Source organism: Polypterus senegalus, chromosome 13, assembly GCF_016835505.1.
Source record: "Polypterus senegalus isolate Bchr_013 chromosome 13, ASM1683550v1, whole genome shotgun sequence".
NCBI classification, from domain to species: domain Eukaryota; kingdom Metazoa; phylum Chordata; class Cladistia; order Polypteriformes; family Polypteridae; genus Polypterus; species Polypterus senegalus.
This window is the reverse complement of record NC_053166.1, coordinates 162,165,073-162,189,793: the sequence shown is the minus strand read 5'-3', so window position 1 is coordinate 162,189,793 and position 24,721 is coordinate 162,165,073. Positions and strand designations below refer to the sequence as shown.

At 45.9% G+C, this 24,721-nt stretch overlaps 1 protein-coding gene across 1 annotated transcript; it reads left to right on the top strand.

The window, feature by feature from the left end:
• get4 (guided entry of tail-anchored proteins factor 4) lies at nt 1-24,721 on the top strand. The gene is made up of 9 exons (XM_039774266.1): nt 1-232; nt 8,528-8,606; nt 11,659-11,740; nt 14,853-15,002; nt 15,505-15,643; nt 15,959-16,099; nt 16,206-16,281; nt 20,034-20,106; nt 24,058-24,721. Exons 1-9 carry the CDS (start codon nt 90-92, stop codon nt 24,144-24,146), a joined length of 972 nt encoding a protein of 323 aa, XP_039630200.1. The 5' UTR covers nt 1-89; the 3' UTR covers nt 24,147-24,721.

Below are 24,721 nucleotides of genomic sequence, written 5' to 3'. Positions count from 1 at the left end.
GCACGTCAGTCCGCCGAGCTACGGAAAGCCGCGGGGTCCACGGCGCGCGCCCAAGTGACGGAGCTGAGCGCAGCGGCCCCGATCAGACGATGATGTCGGAGCAGGACGCCGGGAAGTGCTCCAGCGCTCGCAACCGTGGCGGCGTCCAGAGGGTTGAAGGGAAACTCCGAGCGAGTGTCGAAAAAGGCGACTATTATGAAGCTCACCAGATGTATCGCACTTTATTCTTTAGGTAAGCAAGGAGCTGTCCAAAAATTGAGAGACTACTTTAGACCAGGCCCTGCCTTCCAGACCTTTCTGCCTTTCAACCTAACAATCGCGAGTAGGCTCCGCCCCACGTGAATTTGATTGGATAAACTAGCTGTCTTGCAGGGCGGAGAGCTCCCGGGATTGTGTAAGGATCGTGTCAATCACCGACGCCTGAAGGTTGGGCCGTCTTGTGTATTCGTGCCAAACAATTTTATCATGTTTGTCTCAGTTGTTGTTGTTCAGCTTGCTACCTTGGTCAGGAATAAACGAAGCGGACATTGCTTTTTTTTTAAATAATCCGTGAAGAAAAAGGTGCTGGCCAGCGGCAGATGCAGGCAGTTTGTGTTTGATGTGATGCAGAGAGACCGGTGGGGGAGTAGGAGGTGTGAACAGGCAGGTTGCTTACTGCCCAGCACTCGGTGTGTGGCTGAGTGGACGGGGGGGACTTGTGAACTTGGCACTTGGGTGCGAGCTGACAGTTGTGAAGGGGCGCAGGGGGCTTTGGGTGGGGCTTCGGAGAACTGACCTGTTCATCTCCCCCTTCCCGTTTATCCTTGAACTTGAACTTTATAGGCACGTAGAGAATATCAAAGGGTTTGAAGGAACATATTGTGCACATAAAGCGGCTGGTGTGCACTCGCAGCCTGCCCGGATTCGCTCGCTCAGTCGGTCGGTCTTTCTGTCTTTCTTTTGCCCCCACTCGTGTTCTTCCAGGAGGAGTCGGAGGGAGCTGCAGCAGGCGACAGACACCACGACCAGCTGCCCAGTTTATCTCAATCTGTCACAACCCAAGAATGTCATGGAAGAGAAATCAGAAAATTATTAGTCATGTGGGTTCATCTGTTACTCTTGACCATTCATACACATTTGATATTTATTTGAATGCAGAAGGTGGTGCTTTTACTGTTATTTGACTTTTGTGATTCCTTAGGCTCGGAAACCACCATATTGTAATTGTATAGAGAATTCTGTCATTTGACCAGTTAGGACATGAAAGTGCCTTTCACTCGAGAAGCAAAATGTAACCAGCAGGCAGGCGGCGGATGTGTGACAAGAAGAGTGTGATTGTGTAAATGAGACACTGCGTGGCGGCGTGAGACAGGTACGAGACAGGTACGAAGGTGGAGGGGCTTTATTCAGTGGCGAGGGAGCAGGAGACTTTTTTTCCTGAATTTACACCCTCAGCCCAACTGAGACGCCAGACTTGCTTTCATAAGTAGATCAGAGATGCACAGGTGTGCTCCGTGGGCCGAGTTACATAAAATGTGACGCGATTGTCAGTCGAATAACCTGTTTTATACGGTGACATCTTCAGCAATCGTCCTTCATTCTGTCAATTTCACTCGCGCTGGTGATTTTTCAGTGTCACAGGGACATGGAACCTAAATATTTGTTCAAGTAGCTTTGTCTCATATCACTCCTGCGTGGCACTTACTGTTGTATCCCAGCTCTATTGTGTACGGTCACCTTTTACAGTAACTTTCATTCTGTCACTCAGTTTTCATGTACTGCTTTGCAAATTATTGTGCTTTTAGATAGATAGATGTGAAAGGCGCTATATAATAGATAGATAGATAGATACTTTATTAATCCCAAGGGGAAATTCCCACACTCCAGCACCAAAATACTGATAATAAAAATATTAAATATCAGAGTGAGAACAACGCAGGTATAACAGACAATAACTTTGTGTAATGTTAACGTTTAACCCCCGAGTCACATAGTGTGGGGTCTCCTCAGTCTGTCACTGAAGCTGCTCCTCTGTCTGGAGATGATCCTGTTCAGTGGATTCTCCATGATTGGCAGCAGCCTGCCCAGTGCCCGTCGCTCTGCCACGGATGTCAGACTGTCCAGCTCTGTGCCTACAGTAGAGCCTGCCTTCCTCACCAGTTTGTCCCTCTTCTTTATGCTGCCTCCCCAGCACATCACCGCGTAGAAGAGGGCGCTCGTCACAACCGTCTGGTAGAACATCTGCAGCGTCTTATTGCAGATGTTGAAGGACGCCAGCCTTCTAATGAAGTATAGTCGGCTCTGTCCTCTCAGATCATCAGTATTGGCAGTCCAGTCCAGTTTATCATCCAGCTGCACTCCCAGGTATTTCTAGGTCTGCACCCTCTGCACAGTCACCTCTGATGATCACGGGGTCCATGAGGGGCCTGAGCCTCCTAAAATCCACCACCAGCTCCTTGGTCTTACTGGTGTTCAGTTGTAGGTGGTTTGAGTCGCACCATTTAACAAAGTCCTTGATTAGGTTCCTGTACTCCTCCTCCTGTCCACTCCTGATGCAGCCCACCATAGCAGTGTCGTCAGTGAACTTTTGCACGTGGCAGGACTCTGAGTTGTATTGGAAGTCCGATGTATGTTGGCTGAACAGGACCAGTGAAAGTCCAGTCCCCTGCGGCGCTCCTGTGCTGCTGACCACAATGTCAGACCTGCAGTTCCCGAGGCGCACATCCTGAGGTCTGTCTGTAAGATAGTCCACGATCCACCGATGCCACCAGGTGTGAGTCTACTGCCATCTCTGTCAGCTTGTCCCTGAGGAGCAGAGGTTGGATGGTGTTGAAGGTGCTAGAGGAGTCCAGAAACATAATTCTAACAGGTGGGAGAGGGATCGGTGTAGCATGTAGATGATGGCATCCTCCGCTCCCACCTTCTCCTGGTATGCCAACTGCAGAGGGTCGAGGGCGTGGCGGACCTGTGGCCTCAGGTGGTGAAGCAGCAGCCGCTCCATGGTCTTCATCACATGTGACGTCAGAGCGTCATTTGCTCCATTTGACGCATTGACGTCCATGGCGATCACCCATTCTGTCAGTGAGCCTTTATTTCACATTGGACCTTTCCGCTGTCGTCACCTTTGTGTCACCTGGTTTTCTAAATCCACTTGTCTTATTTGAAGGTTGTGGGGACCTACAGGGTGTACGGCAGTAACCCACCCTTCTCTGTCCAGGCGTGCACTCTTGACATATTCTGGGCCTGTCTGTGTCCCCCAATCGACGTGAAATGTGTGTTTTCTTAAGTGAGTGCCATCAGTCCATTATCCTCTGTCATTTAATACAATTCTGAGTCACTGCAGCGGGGCATTCGTGAAATGGTTTAAGTGTGGAGACGGTCAAGGAGCAGTGGAGCAGTTGACAAACAGTTGACATGTAATGCAGGGCAGGTAAAGGAAGGAGGAAAGTAAAACACCGCAGAGTTTTCTTTTAAATCGAATCTGCAAAGGAACGCACGGAGTAAGTGGGCATGTAGTGTGGTAGACAGCAGGACTTTTGGGACCTTCAGAACTCAACCTCAGGTTATTTTGGGGCAGTCGAGTGGACAGCACTGGCGGGCTTTGTTGGGCTCAAGGGCCTGTTCTTGTCCAGATTGTTGTAATGTTCGATATGCCATCGCCAGACTAACAGCAACGATGAGTGACACAATGGTGCAGTGGCTGGCGTTGAGCAGAGTTCACCGTGAAAGGGACATTTGGGTGTCCAGTTTATTAGACGCCATCACCCAGTTCTGCTGCTTTCAGACATATAATGGAATAACCGCGTATGTGGGGTCTAATGAGCCACACCAGTGCTCAAAATAAATGACGATGGACGTGGCGTCATTTAGCTGTGTTGGGTCCAGCTTGTCTCAGAGATGCTTTTCATATGTAACCGTTTTAAACATTCATGGAGAACCGTCAATGACTTATGGACTGGCAGGTAGACGGGGCGCCATAAGCAGGTGAATAACATCAACATTCAGTGGTGGGTTTCAGTTGTCCTCGCTTTTTGACGTGTGAATGGGCCACAACAAGTGAAGACCTTGCTGGGTGTCCATGTGGGCAGAAAACAAGAACATTTGCCACCAGGGGGACCACAAAGGCATCACAAATGTACTTTTGAGGAAGTTAAAAGTGAAGACTCGGCATTTGGCACAAGCAGTGCGAGTCCATGGCGTCCTCGTGTTTGGTGTTAACGGTACATCGCCAGCGTGATGACGTCGGCAGATAGAACGGGAGGGCATGTCTGAGCATCACCACCGACCAAGTTCATTTCTTCATGGCTACAACTCATCCACACCTGGATGGACACTTTCTTTACGCGAGTGCTCAATGCCACAAGCAGGGCCGCATTCAGGCCCCTGGGTGACTGGGCTCCTTAACGGAGCGTTGATGTTACTTCTGACGGCGCGTCACGTGAGCGCTGAGTGCAGCATTTGTCACTCCTGATTTCGGATTCCCGTAGGTCATTTCGGCAAATCTTTTCTTCAACGAGCACGTTGCGCTCCCCTTAGCCCTTACAACTTGCGCAGCTACATTGTTTCATTTTGGTGGTCTTTGTATCCTGGCTTTCTTGAGCATCTTCTGGATGAGGTCTAAAGAGCTGTTGGCAGCAGCAGCAGCCGCGCAGTGCACTGATGGTCAGATGGTACGACGTTTCTGAACAAAGCATCCAGCATCTTGGCGAATCTGCGGCCAAACGAATTGGGCCTTTCTGAAGGATGAAGAAGGCTGAAAACGCTAGGTGTGCCCAAGAAAGTGCCATCTCAATGTGTCTCTTCGGTCAGCTGGTGACATCAAGGTGTTCAGGTCTGCCTCTCTGATTTTAGTTCTCGAGTGTACCAGTGATAGACTTGCTGTCGTACAGTGCGGCTCATAAATATTTGGTTTTCTCATTTTGTTCTGCACGTCACCACAGTGAATTTGAAATGAAACCACTCAGATACGCAGTTGAAGTGCAGACGTTCAGCTTTAATTCAGTGAGTTGAACAAAACGACTCAATAAAACTGTGAGGCGACTAAAACATTTTGAACCCAATCCCTTCATTTCAGGGGCTCACAAGTCACTGGACGATTGACTCAAAGGCTGTTTGATGGGCAGGTGTGTTCAAGTCCGCCGTCACGTCTTATCAGTCAAGCAGATAAAAGTTGGTCTGAGGTGCGGTGCTTCATGTTTTAAGATCTTGCTGCCAACAGACAACATGCGGTCAAAGGAGCTCTCCATGCAGGTGACAGAAGCCACCCTTAAGATGCGAAAACAGAAAAAAACAAATCTGAGAAATTACTACAATATTACGAGTGGCAAAATCTCCAGTTTGGTACATCGTGAGAAAGAAAGAGAGCAAGCACTGGTGAACTGAGCAACGCAAAAAGACCTGGACGACCACGGAGACAACAGTGCTGGATGATCGCGGAATCGTGAAGAGAAACCCGTTGACAACAGCCAGCCAAGTGAACGACACTCTCCAGGGCTTGGTCGGCGTCTCCATATCCACGTCTACCATAAAGAGAAGACTGCATGAAAGGAAATCCAGAGGGGGCACTGCAAGGTGCCAGCCACTCAGAAGCCCTCAAGAATAGAAAGGCAGGCTAGACTGGACTTTGCTAAAGAACATCTAAAAAAAACCAGCAGAGTTCTGGAAAAACATTCTGTGGCCAGATGACACCAAGATGAACCTCCACCAGAATGATGAAGGCAAGAAAAAAGGATGGAGAAGGATGGAGAAGGAAGGCGTGGAGCAGCTGATTATCCAAAGTCTGGAAAACACGGTGGAGTCGGGCAGTGTGATGGCTGCCAGTGTTTATTGATGAGGTGACACAGGACAGAAGCAGCCGAATGAATTCTGAGGTGTTCAGAGACATCAAATCGAGCTCAATGACGTCAGTTGATTCACGATGCAGATGGACAATGACCCAGAACATACTGCCAAAGCAACCCAGGAGTTTATTAAAGCAAAGAAGTGGACAATCCTTGAAAGGCCAAGTCAGTCACCTGATCTTCACCCAACTGAGCGTCCATTTCACTTGTTGAGGACTAAACTTCGGACAGAAAGGCCCACAAACAAACAGCAACTGAAAGTAAAGGCCTGGCAGAGCATTCAAGAGGAGCAAACCCAGCGTCTGGTGATGCCCAGGAGTTCTGACTTCAGGCTGGCATTGGTTTTCAACCAAGTATTAGAAATGAACATTTGATTTCCAGTTTTTTAATTTGTCCAACTACGTTTGAGCCCCTGAAATGAAGGGATTGTGTTAAATAAAATACTTCAGTTGCCTGACATTTTTATGCAATCGCTTTGTTCACCCACTGAATTAAAGCTGAAAGTCTGCACTTCAACGTCATCAGAGTTGTTTCATTTCAAATTCACGGTGGTGATGTGCAGAACAAAATGAGAAAAACGTTGTCTCTGTCCAGATATTTATGGCCGAACTGTATATGCATCTTAAAATGGAGGATTCTTGCGATGCCCAGGAGGCTGGCAAAGAGCAAAGTGAAATACAAACACTCGGCCGCATTTGAAAGTAGGGTGACGTCGTGACTCTGCCGGCCGCTCTGTCTTGTTTGTTCGCTCTTGTCGTTTATTTATTTGATTTTTTTTTCCTCCCCTGACAAACTGGTTCTGACTTACAAGTTGTATGCTTTGTACACCCTGGTACTGCGAGGATTAAAGAGTCCAGTTCTTCTGGGCCTTCCCCAGTGGTTCTTGACAGATGGCGCAATCGAAATGGAGAACAGAGTGTGCTCTCTGAGTCCAGTGCACAGGCAAATTGGGTCAGCGGGACCCCTCTATATTTTAAAAGCCAAAAACGAGCTCGGTTTAAAAAAGAAAAAAGTTCTAATGCTCCATCTTGGACACAATGCTGGAGTGTCGGACTCTTCTGATTAGTCATTTAGAATAAATGTGTGTGTGTGTGTGTGTGTTCGAACTTTTTGATGACCAAAGCATTTTGTATTTGCAGTCGCAGTGACCTTTAAGTCTAACGTGATAACGATACCAAGATCGGTGGACTGGCAGATAATTTGGAATCCGTTATATCATCACAGAAGGACTTGGACAGCAGACAGGCTTGAGAAGATGAAATGTAATGTCAGGAAATGTAAAGGAGTGACGCACAGGACGTTAAAATGTGAGGTGTGAATACACAATGGGGGTCTGAAAATCGAGAGACCACCTTATGAGGAGGAGTTAGGAGTCGTAGTGGACTCTAAGCTATCAACATCCAGACAGTGTTCAGAAGCCATGAAGAAGGCTAACGGGTTATATGGCGCCTTGACGTGTGCAGTACAAGTCACAGGAGGTGACACTCGGGCTTTATAACCCACGGGTGAGGCCTCAGCTGGAGTCCTGGGTGCAGTTTGGGTCTCCAGGAGACACAAGAGAACAAGAGAAGGTCCAGAGAAGAGCGACTACAGAGGATGAGTTATGAGGAAGATCAAAAGAGCTGAGCCTTCACAGGAGATCAGGAGGAGACCTGAGTGAAGTGTTTAAAATGATGAAGGTTATCAGTCCAGTGGATGGAGACAGTGACTTTAAAATGAGGTCATCAAGGACACGGGGACACAGCTGGAAACTTGTGAAGGGTGAATTTCACGCAAACATTAGGAAGTTTTTCTTTACACAAAGAACGACAGACACTTGGAATAACAAGAGAGCAAGTAGTGTGGCGGACAGTAAGACGTTAGGGACTCTCAAAACTCAAAATAAGTGGCGAGGACTGGCGAGCTTTGCTGGGCTGAATGGCCTGTTCTCGTTCAGAGTGTTCTAATGTTCTAACTTGTATTTCAAATACTGATACTGTTCAAGTTTGTGTCGAAATTCATTGAGCAGTTTGGCTTCAAATAAAATATCCAAGCAATTACTTTTTCAATACTGGACTGCCAACACTGATGATCTGTGCCAGACAGGGCAGAGCCGACTATACTGACATAGAAGGCTGGCGTCCTTCAACATCTGCAATAAGATGCTGCAGATGTTCTACCAGACGGCTGTGGTCAGCGCCCTCTTCTACGCGGTGGTGTGCTGGGGAGGCAGCGTAAAGAAGAAGGACAATAAAATTTGCTTTGACTCTGAGTAGCTTTTGACCCTGAAGCTAAAGCTTTATACTGTACTTGAATGTCTTGGATGGCGTGCCAGCATTCTGTGTACTTAACAGGCAATATATACGTACGAGTCGTGCATGGCGGTCTCTAAAAAACATGTATCTGGTGTTTGTGAGATTCATTTTCGCTTGTTTGATACCTCCTTTTACTTTTAAAGATAAAGCACATTTCCAGTGTTGCGTGTAGGCTGTGGTGTTGTGGTTCGTTGTCTGCACCCTCTTTTATTATCTAAATTATTATATTATTTCTAAACCCACTCAGGATCAGCAGCCTGTCCCAGCAGCATTCTGCATAAGGTGAGAGCCATCCCAACACTGCATCTTCATATTGTTCTCTCTCAGTTGAGACCTGCTTTTTGAAGGCGTGAATGTGATCAGTTTTAATATTATGTGGCAGATGAAAGCTAACGCTCGATATTCTCTACCCAGGTACATGTCCCAAGGAAAATACACAGAAGCCCGAGAGCTGATGTATTCTGGCGCATTACTTTTCTTCAGCTATAACCAGGTAAGCTGACCAATGTACACCAACACCACACTGGAAAGCCAGCCCAGTCTCTAACCCCTTGCATCATGAAAGTAACGACACGAGTTCATGGATATTCGTCACCATCTGTGGATAAGCCACATCCACAAACCTGCCTGCTGTAGTTCACAGGTACAGAAGCAGAAGCCAACACCGTGTGTGGTGCTCGTCCATTGCAGGGCCTCTTCACGCACGCAGACTAAGGTGGTTGTAGGAAACCAAATGAGCCTAACATGCGCATCTTTGGAGATGTAAGTGGAATATCAAGACAAAAAGGGGAACTCATTTTTAGTACAGTACCAGTAATGCCCGCAGTCTGTTCAGTCCTACAAATATGACAGTTATGACATATTTAATGGGCTGAAGAAAAATGAACTTCACCCTACACAACACAGCAAAGGCACCTGTTAAATCACGGAGCTCGCCATTTGAAGAGTCGAACTCCATGAGTCTGCCAGCTGAATGTCTAGAAATATTATATAATTATATGCAGTGCAGACAAAAGCGAGTCAAAGAATTTGTGCAGCAAAAATGCAAGAAGCTACAAATGTGCTCCTTAATGTTTATATTTCTCTATTGTATATCATTTTGAAATATAATTTGAATTAGTCTCTCATGAATTGTTATTTTACCACTAAATGAGTGACTCTGAAAGATGATCTTCTTATATAATAAGCTACCATGTCTGCCGGTCTGTCTGTGTGTCTGTCTGTCCAGGATTTTAAGTCAACCGTGTGACCGATTGACCTGAAGTTTGGTACTCGTATACTACGGGACGTCTACTATCCGCTTTCGGGGTAATGATTGACCTCCAAGGTTATTTCCCTTTTTATTTTATTATAGAATCAACTCTCTGCACCAGGGCAGCCGTGTGGCACATGTGTATGGGTGCCGCTCTCGCCCCTACCACCTTTGCCACCACTTCCTCTACCTCTTCATATCTTTAAAGTGCCAGCTTAACTGACAAATTAAGGAAAACGTACTAAATAATTGCAACACAAACACTGACTTAAAATCAGTTTTAAGACGAAAAGATGCCAACAAAGGAAGAGAAGCAGCGGGCCGTTAGGGTGCAGAAGAGAAGAGCTGATCAGGAAGCAGCAAGCACATCAACCTCTGAGCAAACGAATGATAAACGTACAGAGAAAGAAAGAGGAGGAGGAGAACTGGGAATGCTCAGGTCAAGCGTATTCGTTATCATTACAGCAGTGCACCGTTACTGGTATTTTATAAAAATAATTAGAACATAACATGGAAGGAGAAATCCCCGTACAGTACGTACATGGGGAGCAAACACAAACCATACAAGTGTGACTGCCCTTTGTGATTTATAGCGCCACACTGCAGACCCTCACAGATTGTCTTAAAGCATAGATAGCTTGATGTGGACCCCTCTAGCTGTGGAGGGAGACGATGCCCAGCAGGCACACCATCACAAGGCACAAAGCTTAAAACTAATAACGTCTTAACACACATGTATGAACATTATCTTCGTTTTTTGTCTCCACAGCGACTGTCTGACACGGTAAAGCAACACACTAAGTGCACCACCAGGAAGACCGTTTGGCACGCGTTGTGAATTCCTGGCCGAAAAGACAAACTGATCCTTTGAATGCATTTCTGTGTACGCCACCCAGAACCGCAGTGCTTTTCTGTGCAGGAAAGCTTTTAACGTTTTGTGCTATTTTGTGTTTTTATCTTGTTCATGTTATTCTGTGAAACACATGCATTAATAACACATTTACACACTTTGAAATGTTCATGGTAAACCGTTCAGTGCTTACGGAAAAAACTGGACCAGAAGTCGGGCTGCCTTTTCTCCGCAGTTTCTTTTAACAACAACCCATCTTTATTTCGGTCGCACATTTTCATACAGATGGTGGAGCTCAAAGTGCTTTACGTGATGAAGAAAAAGGAAAAAGAAGAATTAAAATAAGAGAACACTAATTAACATAGAATAAAAGTAAAGTCCGATGGCCAAGGAGGACAGAAAAAACAACAAAAAACTCCAGACAGCTGGAGAAAAAATAAAATGTGCAGGGGTACCAAGGCCACAAGACCACCCAGCCCCCTCTAGGCATTGTACCTAACATAAATGATCAGTCAGTTCTCATGGAAGGACTTGGTGATGACGGTCACGTGGACTTCTGGCCTTAAATCCATCAGTGGAGGGACATCACGGTGCTTTGATCAGGTCACAAATCACAGAAAACCAGAAAAAGAACAGAAGAGAGAGTAGGGCCTAGTACAGATTTTGGAGCCACCATGAATAGTAATGATCATTAATAGGATGCGCAGAGCATCAGGATTAAACTAAAATGAAGTTATGAGAAGGCCATGTTACAGTAATGAGTTTTCAGCAGTTTATTAAAGAGCTCCACCGTATCAGCCTGGTGAATTCCTAACAGCAGAAGGCTGCCCGCCCGCCTCACCACTTCTTTTAAGTTTCGCTCTTGGAATTCTAAGCAGACCCTCATTTGAAGATCTAAGGTTACGATTTGGAGTATAAGATGTCAGACACTCCGAGATATAAGATGGAGCGGATTATTGAAGGCTTTGTGAACCATCGGCAGGATTTTAAAGTCCATTCTGAATGACACAGGTGACCAGTGTAGTGACGCTCAGACTGGGGTGATGTGCTCGGATTTTCTTTTCCTAGTTAAGATTCTAGCAGCTCCATCCTGCACTCGTTGCAATCGCTTGGTGTCTTTTTTTGGGTGGTCCTGAGAGGAGTGCGTTTTAAGTTCATATTTTAATCTGAGGTGGTATTCATCGTTTTGGCATAAGCAGTAACAGAGAACAAAATTTTGTAATAGTCTTGTAACACTGTCAGAATCGAACAATTCAGTGGAAGACTCGTAAGGTTGTGCTTAGATGTCCTCAGATCCGCCATTGTAGCCGCTGTCTTGCGGTTAGGGCCCTGTGCTCTTACAGCGTAGGTAATGCGCGCCGTCTGCATCCATTAAATACAAAGACAAACTCCATTCTGTCTGTTGTGCAGTGATGAGCCCCTGCTCTGTGTTCTGTCCCACAGCAAAACAGCGCTGCCGACTTGTCGATGCTAGTGTTGGAGTCTTTGGAGAAATCGGATTCAGCCATTGCAGATTACATATTAGGTAAGTGTAAGCGTTGTGTTTAATAAGGGGCATGCTGGATGAGGGGGCTTTCTTGACTTACATTCAGAAAGTTAGTTGACTGGTCCTCAGTCTTTCTAGTGCCTTTTACGACACACGGTAACACGCAGCATCTTACGGGTCTTTAGAAATACCTGACAGAAAGCCGTGCAGATCAGTGATGTCAGCAGAAAGGCACATCAGGGCGACTTGTACAAGACAATGGGAGTCTGAAATCTTTAGGAGTGGAGTGTTACCAGGAGATGGGACTGCGGGCATTCAAATGTGACAAATGTGACTCATTAGCAGCCATTCAGGAAGACGTAGCAGAGGGTGGGCGACGTCAAAGTGATTTCAAAAGCAGTTCATTTAGGCTTTAGTGGGGTTGAAAGTCTGCCATTGTAAGCAGGTCTGTTATGTGGTGAACATTTTGGTTGTAACGTTGTCAGGGTCCACAACCCAGGTTTTGGGGACCCCTGTTGGCTGCAGATTTTTGTTCCCACCAGTTTCCCAGTCATTCAGTTCTTTACCCTCTGATTGATCTAATTCTTTAATTTGCTTGTCTCTATTTTTTATTCTGTATGTAGAAAAGAGCAGCAGTGTGACATTATGGGTTCATAAGAAATGCAGAAATATTCCTGTTTTCTGTTTTTGAAGTTCTTAACTCTCTTTTGTCATTTTCCTATTAATTTACCTTTTAGTGTGAATTTTGCCCCCTTAAAGGAACACACCACCCAAAACTGATTTAAATATATATATATATTTGTATGTTCTTTACCCCATGTGGTTTGGTTTTCTGATCGAGTGGCATCAATGCTGACCAGCGGTGTTCAAAACATTCATGACACAAATCTCAGGTTCCCCGTGTTGCGTACTCCACCTGTCCGTTATCCATTCGCGTGGTCGCGATATTTAAATGTAAACACGGTTCCAAAAGATCCGACCAGGATGCGAACAAGAAGCACGTTCACATGGGCTCAAGCTTTTTAAATGAAGACCCTCATTAACTGGCCTTCCATTGAAAGCTCAGTCCCGTGCCTCCTGCAGATTCGCTGTGTGTCTCGTTTGTGCCTGTCACCAAATGCCCGTAGTCTAAGCTGTAGTCCTTTTCAGTTGGGTGTCCTTAATTCTGCCACACGTGATGGTTGGTGCCTGGCTGGCTCTTCTAAGACTTTCCATCTCATAGGATCCCTCAAGAGTTCTTGGGCTGCCTTGGCTTTATGTATTGCTGTATTGGTGGCATTTATTTATGTAGGTTGGCAAGATATTTGTTTATTTTTGCAGCTCCAGAGGTAAGCTGTGTCATGCAGCTAAAGCAGTTGGCACGTTATGTGACTTCTAGTCATGGAGTATATCAGACTTGCTGACTGCAATACTAATTTCAGTTTATAAGTGAACATCACAACTGCATGCCGACCTTCTGCCGTAGTCTTTCCGTGTAGTCTTGCTCAGCCCTTTTTTGTGACCGTTAATGACGTGATGTACGCGGGTTCACCGGGCATGGTTCTTTTTTCCCCTATTATATTGTGGTACATAAAACTTGACCCATCAGACAGTGGAGTTTCTCTTCTGTTTGTGAGGTCCCAGACGCCGTCGCTCCTTATTCCTCGTCGCTGCTTTATATGCATTGTACTTCAGGATGAGCATCTTTTTGATTGGCCGCTCTCACGCACCCACAAAGTCCAGCAGCCCAATGACTGAAGACCAAGACCTCTTTATTTTGTCGGGTCGAGTTGTGTGGGGTATGTCGGCCGACAGGACTGGCCTCCTTGGGCACAAGCTGCTGCCTGCGTCTGACTCGCTAAGATTATGTAAATTAGGGTTAGGGCTGGAAAAGTGGACGGAGGTGACAAGGCCTCAGGTGTGCAGAGCGATTCCCGAGAAGGTCATGCATGGCCAGGCAATGACGCTGACCACCTTGAACCGATGAAGTGGTGCATGCTGCAGTACTCTCCACACTTCCATCTTCCCATGAGTCTTTCTTAAACTTTTGTAAACACTTTGTCTCAGACCCAGCTGGGGTTATTTGGGTATCCATTTTAGAAGATTAGAACACTCTGGATGAGAACCGGCCATTCAGCCCAACAAAGCTCGCCAGTCCTCTCCACTTGTTTCCTTCAGTAAAACATCAAGTCGAGTTTTGAAAGTCCCTGACTTTCATTTGTTCATTTTCTGTTTTTGGTGCCTAAGAGAATTTATTCTTTTTTCTTGTGGTTTGATCTTTGTAATTTTTTGAAGCTGTTGCTTGTGATTGTGGCTACACCTTCAGCATTGATTTCATTGGGACCATTTTTAAGTCATCAGTTGCAGTTGTTGCCAAGTACAAAAATTAATTCTTTATTTTTTCAAGGAGGGCGGCACGGTGGCACAGTGGGTAGCACTGCTGCCTCACAGTTAGGAGACCCGTCTGGGTTCGCTTCCCGGGTCCTCCCTGCATGGAGTTTGCATGTCCTCCCCGTGTCTGCGTTGGGTTTCCTCCCACAGTCCAAAGACGTGCAGGTGAGGTGCATTGGCCATCCTAAATTGTCCCGTGTGTGTGTGCCCTGCGGTGTGTCTCCTGCCTTGCGCCCTGTGTTGGCTGGGATTGGCTCCAGCAGACCCCTGTGACCCTGTAGTTAGGATATAGCGGGTTGGATAATGGATGGAGGGATGGATTTTTTCAAGGTATTCCATATTGTTTATGCAGTTATTCCCAGTTTCTGTTCCTTTGTTTTGTTTTTTGTGACCGTTTCCACACAGCGACTCCAAAAGACGAAGCCAGTGCTGGACTCCAAACCGCACCGTGACATCTGTCCACATATACTGTAGCAGGAAACAATACGCAGCAAGTGGTGTGAGAGCTTCAATGGTGGGTGATCAGCTGAAAGTGACATAAAATGGTAGAAGGTGGCATTCTGCACGTTCACCCAGCATGTGCGTCTTCTTCTTAACTTCAGCAGCAACAGCATTTGTGACTCCACACCTTCAGCGCTAATGGGGTAGCGTTGTGCCGAACGGGTTCACACTAAAAGATGAAGAGCAGCCTCCTTTTACGTATGCAGGAAGCAGCAGTGCAGGTTCTCTTAGGACGTAAGCAGGTGGAATTTGACACAAATGTGTTTTTTGTTTTTGGCAGAATGCTTGGCAAAACTGTTCAGTCTGATGGATCCAAACTCGCCTGAAAGAGTCGCCTTTGTTTCCAGAGCGCTGAAATGGTCAGCCAAAGGTTCAGGAAAGTTAGGACATCCGAAGCTCCACCAGCTTCTCGCCATTACGTTATGGAAAGGTAACGACACTGAGCACCAAAAAACAAATTGTGTGGAAGACATGCATGTGTAGATTTACAGTTAGCTCTGTTGTACCCGAGACGTCCTGGTGCCTGAGATTGTAGGCAGATTTTGTGTCGTATCTGATACTATAAGCATGTTTCTGTTTTATTCCAAAGTGATCTTGCTGCAGTTCTGGACTTTAAGCTAATTTATGCACAGAATTTTATTAAAGGCAAAGGAAGCAAATTGCAGTTTTCTTTTCCCCGCTCTTGATTCAGGAAATCATTTTGAAATTTGGACATTTGGCCGCTTTTGTTTTTAGTTGATTCATGTGTCGTACCTGCTGGGGGAGAAAGGGGGTACCAACATGAAATGTGCGGTTATTTTTGCACAGTATGTAAGTGTTTAAGTATCTGTATAAATGCTGTAGTAATTAACATTAAGAAGTAAGAAGAAAATGTATAATGTTCTACCAAGGAAGTGTGAAGTAAATGACCTTTGATTCTAATTTTCTTGTAGAGCAAAACTATGGTGAGTCTCGATACCACTTCTTGCACTCCTCAGATGGAGAAGGGTGTGCGAATATGCTGGTAGAATACTCGACATCCCGGGGTTACCGCAGTGAGGTGGACATGTTTGTCGCCCAAGCAGTCCTACAGTACGTATTCAGATCTCTGCAAATGTGCTGAATTCTTGGCGAGCTCGACTGAGTGATATTTTTGCTGGCCATCTGTAATGTCAGGCAGTAAGTGCAAAGCTTGAAGGCGGCCTGCTCAGTGTCTCAGTGTTATCGTCTCTCAAGAGGGTCCACTGTGTGGCAGACATTTAGTGCTGGCGCCTCGTTGACCTTTCTCCTGTGCACGGTGGCTTGTGAAGAATTGCCAGAATAACTGACTGAGGTTCAGTTTGTTCTCTGGGCCACCCGTGTATTCAAAGTACACGTCACATTCATGTTTTCCTTTTTCTTTTGCAGGCTTCTTTGTTTAAAAAATAAGACGGGTGCATCGGTAGTCTTCACGACGTACACAGAGAAGCATCCTTCAATAGAAAAAGGTCCACCTTTCGTTCAGCCTTTACTAAACTTTATTTGGTTCTTGTTGCTGGCAGTGGACGGGTAAGCCTTCTCTGTCGTGCAAAGGCAGAATGTTTCAAATGAAGTACTGGAGAAATAAGAGAGATTCATTGTTAATTTGCTTATTTTCTGTCTCTGTACCCAACAGGGGTAAATTAACAGTTTTCACAGTGTTATGTGAACAGTATCAGCTATCATTAAAGAGAGATCCAATGTACAATGAGGTAAGGAGTCCCATGTCACAGACGCTACCTTTGTTAAACAAATGACGATGGGGGAACATTGACTTCCATTCTAACCTCTTCACCTCCTTCACTTAACCTTTGAATTGATCGACGCTTTCCTGTTTTGGTCACCTTACTGTATTTGCTATAATAAAGGAAACATTAGATAGATACTTTATTAATCTATCTATCTATCATATAGCGCCTTTCATACCTATCTATCTATCTGTCTATCATATAGCGCCTTTCATATCTGTCTGTCTATCTATCTATCTATCTATCTATCATATAGCGCCTTTCATATCTGTCTGTCTATCTATCTATCTATCTATCTATTATCTATATCATATAGCCTTTCCTATCTACCTATCTATCTATCTATCTATCTATCTATCTATCTATCTATCTATCTATCTATCTGTCTAATCTTTCCTTTTGTAACTCTGTTCTTGGACAGTTCTTTGTTTCCCCATCTGATTATTTACTTCCTTGTCTTTAGCGTTTTGTTTGTATTTTTCATGTCTTATCACATTAGCTTTTCGTTTGTTGATGCTTGTTTTATTTTTGATTAGATTAGCCATTCTGGGCATAGCAATTAAAATTAAAAATACACTGGAATCCCCCAAATGTCCAAGATAATGTGGACTTGATGACACCTTGGACAACTGAAAACTTGGATAAAACGGATGGCCATTTCCATTTTGTGTTAAAAATTACAGATGTAATAAATGTTGCCAGTTTATATGGTGCAGTAATAATAATAATAATAATTCTTTACATTCATATATTGCTTTTCTTGCTACACAAAGCACTTTGCACAGTAAGTGAGAAGCTATTTCACCCACCATTAATGTGAAGCATCCAGCCATTCTGCGCCAGTACGCTTGCCACACATGAGCAGTTAGGTGGTGACGGGCTTAGGGTGCCCTGTTTTTGTGCCTTAGTGAATTTAATGTTCCACAGTTGACTGAGTATCAAAAAATCAACAGGTATTAAAAATATAATACTTATGTGCGCTGTAAAGTCAGTCGGTCCATCAGTCATCATCCTAACACAGGGTCACTGGGGTCTGCTGGAGCCAATCCCAGCCAGCACAAAGGCACCAGGCAGGGCACACACACCAGGGACGATTTAGGATCGCCAATCCACCTGACCAGCATGTCTGTGGGAGGAAACCCACGCAGACACGGGGAGACATGCAAACTCCACACAGGGAGGACCTGGGAAGCAAACTCAGACGGGTCTCCTAACTGCGAGGCAGCAGCGCTACCCACTGTGCCACCGTGCCACCCTGCTCTGTAAATTATGTTTGGCAAAGCATTTATGACTTACTAGCTGAAATACCCAGCGTTGCCTGGGAGGAAAATAAAGTGTTTTTTTTTTTTTTTTTAATTGTTTGAGAAAAACACAATAAAAAAAAAAACAACACAATTTTCAAAATAACAATAAATGAACAAACAATAAAGACTATGTTATCATGCTGTTGAGACTCGGAACCGGCCAACTTCATTTAATTTCAAAAGCAACAGGGGCGCGGGTGGTGGCACTCAAACATGAAGAGTGCTGGCAGTCACCTGCTGTATGCTAACTGCGTAAGCCGCACGGGATCCTACAAAGTATTGAAATCGTCAGAACTACTCTGGGCATCTCTCTGCTATGAGGATTCGTGTTGCCGACGTGCTCACATCGTTTGTGCATTAGTGGCTAAGCGACCGTCTTTCTTAGGAGGTTTCCTTTTGCCGGTGTGCTGGCCTCACTTGTGTATCCTCGGAGCTGGAGCCCTCACCCCAACTCTGCGTCTCACTTCTGGGCTGGACAGACACACAGACAGACAGACACACAGACAGACAGACACACAGACAGACAGACACACACACGCACACACACACAGACACAGACAGACACACACACACACACTCTTCCACGTGTAGAACTGGATTTCATTTCAAAAGGTGGTGGGGCTCAAACATGAAGAGTGCTGGCAGTCCCCTCCAGCTCGCCCTCTGGTGGTCGTTCCGAGTGTCAGCTGGATGATAACATGCATACCAGACCGTAAGATCACCCCCCACCGTACCCAGAAGGGGGTGGGTTACGGCCGTTTTCACCCTATGGTATTTTTAGTTGACCATTGAGAAACATTTACACCAAGTTTCATGAAAATCGCTCCAGCCGTTCGGACGTGATGCTGGAACATGAACACACACACACACACGTTGACCGTTCTGTACAGTAGATATAGATACGACAAGCCGTGTGTGACAGTGTGTTTACCTCCGACAATGCAGAACCTCAGGTAACCGGGCTTCTGCTGTAAAGTGATAGAAGTCTCCTTGGACGTCGGGGAGTCGGTCTGAACCTGTTAAGTACCTTCTAATCCATTAACTAATGAACATGGTGACAAGAACAGATAATTCGGCCCATCAAGCTCGGCCGTCCTCTTCAACTAGATTGTCTAAAATAAGACCACGTTGAGAGGTGCAGGTCCCTAAAGTCCTCCTGTCCACCGCACTAATCGGAATTTTATTCCATGTGTCTGGAGTTCTTTGTGGGAAGAAAAAGTGTATGACATTTGTGCAAAATAAATGGACCTTCTGCTTCTCTTCACAGCTCAGAGCAGGCACTCCTGAGCTGTAATTGACCTGCACGGTGACAACAGAAGAACGCTGCTAAGTAAACAATGAGTTGGTCATTATGTGTGTGAAATCTCAAACGCTGAGCGAGAATAAAGGGAAAGAGCCCTGGAGTGAGTGGCGGACACCACGGGTGGGACTCGAACAGACTTTCTTCTTAGGCCCGTCTCTTGGAGAGACACACACACTAAATGTACCGTTCACCTTCTCCGTAGCCTGCCATGCCATATTTGTCTTGAATTAGCATTCACGTGCTTATCATTTTTCAAGCCAATGTCATTACTAAAGTCTTGAAAGAAACTTACCAGAAGACGGTCTGCTTTGCAGCTACGTGTGATGCTTTCGTCTCCGCACAAATGAATTTAACGTTTCTCTGCCACAAGTCTGAGTGCTGGGCAGTGCAGAGCCAAAGGTGGTTGCTCTTTGCACCAATTCATTCCTGGGCTCTTTGGCGTTACAGAAGTAAAGATTGTTCAGTGTGGCAATCTTGATACCTGCAGCGTCTGCTTGGAGTGACGGTGACGAGCCTTTGTGCCCATGGTGGCGTGTGTAGCATTTGTGTTCAGTGTACCCCAATTCTGTAAAGACTGGAAAAGCAGATGCCGGAATAAAAGCCGTTTGTTTTGAGATCAGGGATCACCGAGCCGGTTTAGAGCAGAGCATCGCTACGTCAAACATCTGATTCTTGCACGTCTGCCTTGGTTGTTGCAGAGATGATGAAGGCCTGACGTGGCTCGTCTGTGCCCTGACCTGAGCAGCGGTCTGGGTGGCTGTTTTTATTGTGCCTGATGGTGACTGAAGTAGACTTTAGCTTCCTGTGCTCTTTAACAAAATGGATGACGGACCGCAATTCTTGTGATGTGAAGGCCTGAATGGTTTTGAGTGAAATGAATGTGCTGGACGGACATCAAAGAAAAGCAAGGCAATGTCTTTTACTTGAAATCACATAACGTAGAAGCTCAGAACCAGGCTGCTCAATAGAAGACTTCCATATTTGTATGTAATGATTGTTTTATACAAGTGCTGCATCTTCAGCTTAGATTATTGAGACTCATCTGAGAAAATGTTGGTGAGAAAATGACTAAAATAATCAAAGCAATTTATCTGGTTTTGTGCTTTCAGTACCTCGACAGAATAGGACAACTTTTCTTTGGAGTTCCACCAAAACAGCCATCTTCATATGGAGGATTGTTAGGTGAGTTTCATTAGTCCAGGTGTGACTGTGACACAGTGAACACAATGAGCTATTGTTGTTTTATTGTTTTTCTTGCCGTTAAAAAAATGTATTTTAAACGTAGTTGAAAGAGCTTGCACTGAACTATTGATGAATTGTATTTCTTTCTTTCTTTTTCACTACAATGAAGCGATCAGAAGACTTTCTCTGCTAATAACACATTTCTTAAGCTGGTAAAAATATGCATCTGTGCCTTAAACATGTCAAGGCCTGTAACGAAGTTAAATGGCTCACTGTCAGCCATCTTGTGCCGTGCAGTCCAACGCCTGGCCGCTTACAGCAGAACATCCGTCCGTCCATCCCGCTATATCCTAACTACAGGGGTCACGGGGGGGTCTGCTGGAGCCAACACAGGGCACAAGACAGGAAACAGGGCGCCAGCCCACCACAGGGCACACACACCAATCACACACTAGGGACAGTTTAGGATCGCCAAGTCACATAACCTGCCATAACATTCATACAAAACCTAAATATGGGGCTCAACTGAAACGTTTTGAGAGCACAGCTGGCGGATCCCGTTTGAAGGTTGCGTGGGGTTGCGGACCCTTTTCAGAGTGCAGTGATCCCTCGCTATATCGCGCTTGGACTTTCGCAGCTTCACTCCATCGCAGATTTTAAATGTAAGCATATCTAAATATACATCACAGATTTTTTGCTGGTTCGCGGATTTCTGCAGACAATGCGTCTTTTAATTTATGCTTCATGCTTCCTCAGTTGATTTAATACAAGGGATGCTATTGGCGGATGGCTGAGAAGCTACCCAATCAGAGCTCGTATTAACTAAAACTTCTCAATGATATACAATGTGCTTGGCACACTTGAAAGCCCAACAGCCTGTATTGATTTTTGATTGGCTGCTTTTCTCTCTCTCTCTCTCTCTCTCTGACATTCTCCGCTCCTGACGCCCACTCCTTTGAAGAGGAAGATAAGTTTGCATTCTTTTAATTGTGAGAAAGAACTGTCATCTCTGTCTTGTCATGGAGCACAGTTTAAACGTTTGACTAAAGGGTGTTATTTCATGTCTAGAGGGCTCTAATAATGTTAACAAACGTATTTAGAAGGTCGTAAACGGGTTTTCAATGCGAAAATATTCGATTTGTAAATATAGAATCCTACTTCGTGGAAATTCATTTATCTGTCTGGAGCGGATTAAGCGCGATATACGAGGGTTGACTGTACCCTCCTTTGCAGCACACTGGAGACGTCTTAAAGTCCAGAATTTTTGACGTAGTCTTCAAGGTGTCGGCCGTAGCTCCCGTCTTCATCAGAGAAAAAGAAAATCTTCGTAATCCATCTTAGAAATGCTTCCGCTGCTGACTGAATGAGCATTGCCAAAGCTTATTGAGCTTCACACCATGTTCAGTCTCATATCTTTGTCGTACCATTGAAGAGAAGTTGCTTACGGTTGATATTGCAGAATAGGAGCCAAACAATTGAGGTCGACGGCTCGGGGACCAAACGGAATGAGGCCTTGTTACTGGCGTATGGCCACCAGGCCTTGATGTTGACTCTCTCTGGGCTCCCCGCTCATACTGGGTGTGCAGTGCAGTCCGCCTTCAGATGTTTCTCGTTCCCATGATGATCTCTCTGCAGTTTTATAGTTGGCGACCTGTGTGGCGACCGGTGTGGCAGTCTGGGTCACCCTAACTAGGAAAGTCTCTCTAGAACAATGAATTGGAATTCAGGCCCCACTGTCCGTGTAAACGGTCTCCGCAGATTTGCGCTGAATACTCGCCAGTTTCCACCCGCTGCCAGTGATGTGCTTTTTGATTTTGGGATTCTCACTTGGCCTGGAGTCGGTAGATTGAGGTGTGTAAATGCGCATCCCACCTGAGGCCCGGCTCTGCCAAGTGCGTGTGCTCTCCGCCACGTTGTGTCTGAGACGTCATGCGTTTCTAGCCTTTTGGATTTGGTCGGTGGGTCACTTTTTAGTAATACGGCCACAGAAGCTTCATCCTAACTGGAGCATCGACGATTCTCTTTGAAATCCTTGAAATATTTTGTGAGCTGCTCCATTTTTTTTTACTTTCTCGTAAACGAAGCATTGTAATTCCATTTTTTTGATTTTGATGAATCTCGACATTTTAGACCTCCCTGAGTCTGAAGCTACCGTTTTTGGAGTTGTGTCTCTGTCTGTGTGTGTAGACACGATCGCTTGAGTTCGCTTTCACTTCGGTCAAGCAGATTTTGCATACAAGTGTTGGGTACAAAACGTCCATTTCTATCAAGTTGACCGGAGGTGGTCCTTCACCTTTTCTTCATGCAGCTGCAGAGTCTGATTTATTCATCTTTGCTTTTATAATAACTCTTCGCTATATTATTAATTTGATTTAGTGTGGTGTTGGTGGCTCTCTAATGTCCATCATATAAAAATATAACCCTTGTCTTGTGGTTTACTCCTCAAATATCCATCGCCGTGTCCGAGTATACGAGACAGTCCAGCGGTTTGTGTTTTTTTTAATCTCTGCCAGCGAGATGTTGCACTATAGACACGGAGGAGCGAAAGCGATAAGGTCACTGGCCTGAGAGCCACCGTGGTGGGCAGAGTTAGGACTTTCTGAGGAGTTTTCAACGCTGCACTTCACAGTTTATACCCCAACACATCCCCAGCTTACCCGGTAGCCGTGTCCGTGCCGCCAGTGCCAGCCTCTGACTTGAATCCCTGAGTGGTTACTGACTTGTCCCTCTGTTATAAAAACAAATCTTGGAAGGAGACGATACGTGATTTCCTCAGAGACACTTTAACGTCCCGTGAGACACAAGGACAGCAGCTGGTACAGGTTTTTAAATGATTGGCGCGACAAGCCAGCAGCTGATCTGACCGCATCTCCTTAGCGTGTGTTCAGCCCTCCCAGTCACAACGCGAGCGGCAGAGACGAGAAGTTAGCTGGCACGAGCAAAGCAAGTCCATCCATCATCCAACCTGCTACATCCTCACTACTGGGCCAATCCCAGCCAACACGGGGCACAAGGCAGGGCACCAGCTCACCGCAGGGCACACCAAGCACACACCAGAGACCATTTAGAATCGCCAATGCGCTAACCTGCATGTCTTTGGGAGGAAACCCACGCAGACACGGGGAGAACATGCAAACTCCACACAGGGAGGACCCGGGAAGTGAACCCAGACGGGTCTCCTAACTGGGAGGCAGCAGCGCTACCCACTGCGCCACCGTGTCACCCTGCTCTGTAAAGTATGTTTGGCGAAGCCTTTATGACTTGTTGCCTGGGAGGCTAATAGTGTTGTTTTTTTTTAAATTGTACCCACTCCACCACCGTGCCGCCTGCAAAGCAAGTCTTTTAATAATAATATTCTATTAGAATTGACTTTATTTGCCATTTACAATTTCTTGTATGTGGAAATTATTTTTTGCTGTCCCCAACTTACTCAGTTTTAGGGTCAGAGCGCAGGGTCAGCTATTCGTACCGCAGTCCTGGCACATTTGCAGGCTAAGGGCTTTGCTCGAGGGCCCAACGGAGTGGCATTCCTTCTGTCACTGCCAGGATTTGAGATACCAGCCCAGATCCTTGAGCCACAGGCCTCGACGATCCTCGTGTCTTTTCAAGACGTGTTCCGTTACTGAGGCGTTTGGCGTAAATCACTGCTGTCTCGTACCTGGCGTCATCACGTAACGGTCAGGGAGCGATGGAGGGTCGAAGGTAAGCAGGCCTCGTGTTTCAGGCCAGTGCTTTGGGCGGGTACAATAAAAGTGTTCACCATTGGCGTTTAGAGAGGGCACAAAGATGGCTCTGAGTGTAAATCTTACTCATCTCAACCCGGTGTGGTCGGCGGAGCTCTTTGGAGTGTTGCTTTTCTGTTTCACTCTCCAGATTCCTGTCGATCCTCAAATCCTTTCTTCCTGGTGTGTGTGTGTGTGTTTGGTTCTCAACTGTCTTCTCTGATCGCAGGAAACCTTCTGAACAGCCTGATGGGCTCTGGTGACGAGGACGACGCTGACGAAAGGCAGGATGACAGCAGTCCCATCGAGCTCGACTGAACACGACTGCAGCGGCGTATTAGGACTGCATGGATCTGACACGATATTTTAATAATAAAAAAAAAAAAGCCAATTATTCTGAACTTCTGTGTTGCGTCACAGCAGCGGGGGAGGGGCTTTCGTTTTTTTTTTTTTGTTTTTTTATTTTGAAATTGGGTGCCGACGAATGATGACGTAGTTGATGGCTGGCCGGCACGGAGGCGCTCTAGTAAACCTGCAGGTGCATGCTGGGAGTGGGTGGGGCTTTAGAAATCCAGCAAATCGCGTCTACTGGTGACGCTGGCGAGGGTGCCCATCACGTCAGCTAAACGTCCCCGTCCCGAGCAGAGGCTGCACTTCAGCAATAACAGCCGAGGCTGACCCTCCGTATCATCCGGGTGACCGAAGCCCATTCGCTCGTTTAGAGGCTTTACAGTCCGCAGAGGCTCCGGCCGTTCACCCACCTGTCCATTACTTTTTGGATGTCATTGTGTGGTGGTCTCTGCCCATTTTGAGCCGTGCCACACACGTTTAGCTCCTGCTTGACAGATGCGTTTGCCACTAACTGGCAAGGACAAGAATACTGCGGGGTTTGC

Excerpts from the sequence above, each read along its gene's own strand:
- get4 (XM_039774266.1), top strand. The coding sequence starts at position 90 with ATGATGTCGGAGCAGGACGCCGGGAAGTGCTCCAGCGCTCGCAACCGT. Across the intron at positions 11,741-14,852 it reads CATTGCAGATTACATATTAG|AATGCTTGGCAAAACTGTTC; the intron begins GTAAGTGTAAGC and ends TGTTTTTGGCAG. Across the intron at positions 16,282-20,033 it reads GAGATCCAATGTACAATGAG|TACCTCGACAGAATAGGACA; the intron begins GTAAGGAGTCCC and ends TTGTGCTTTCAG.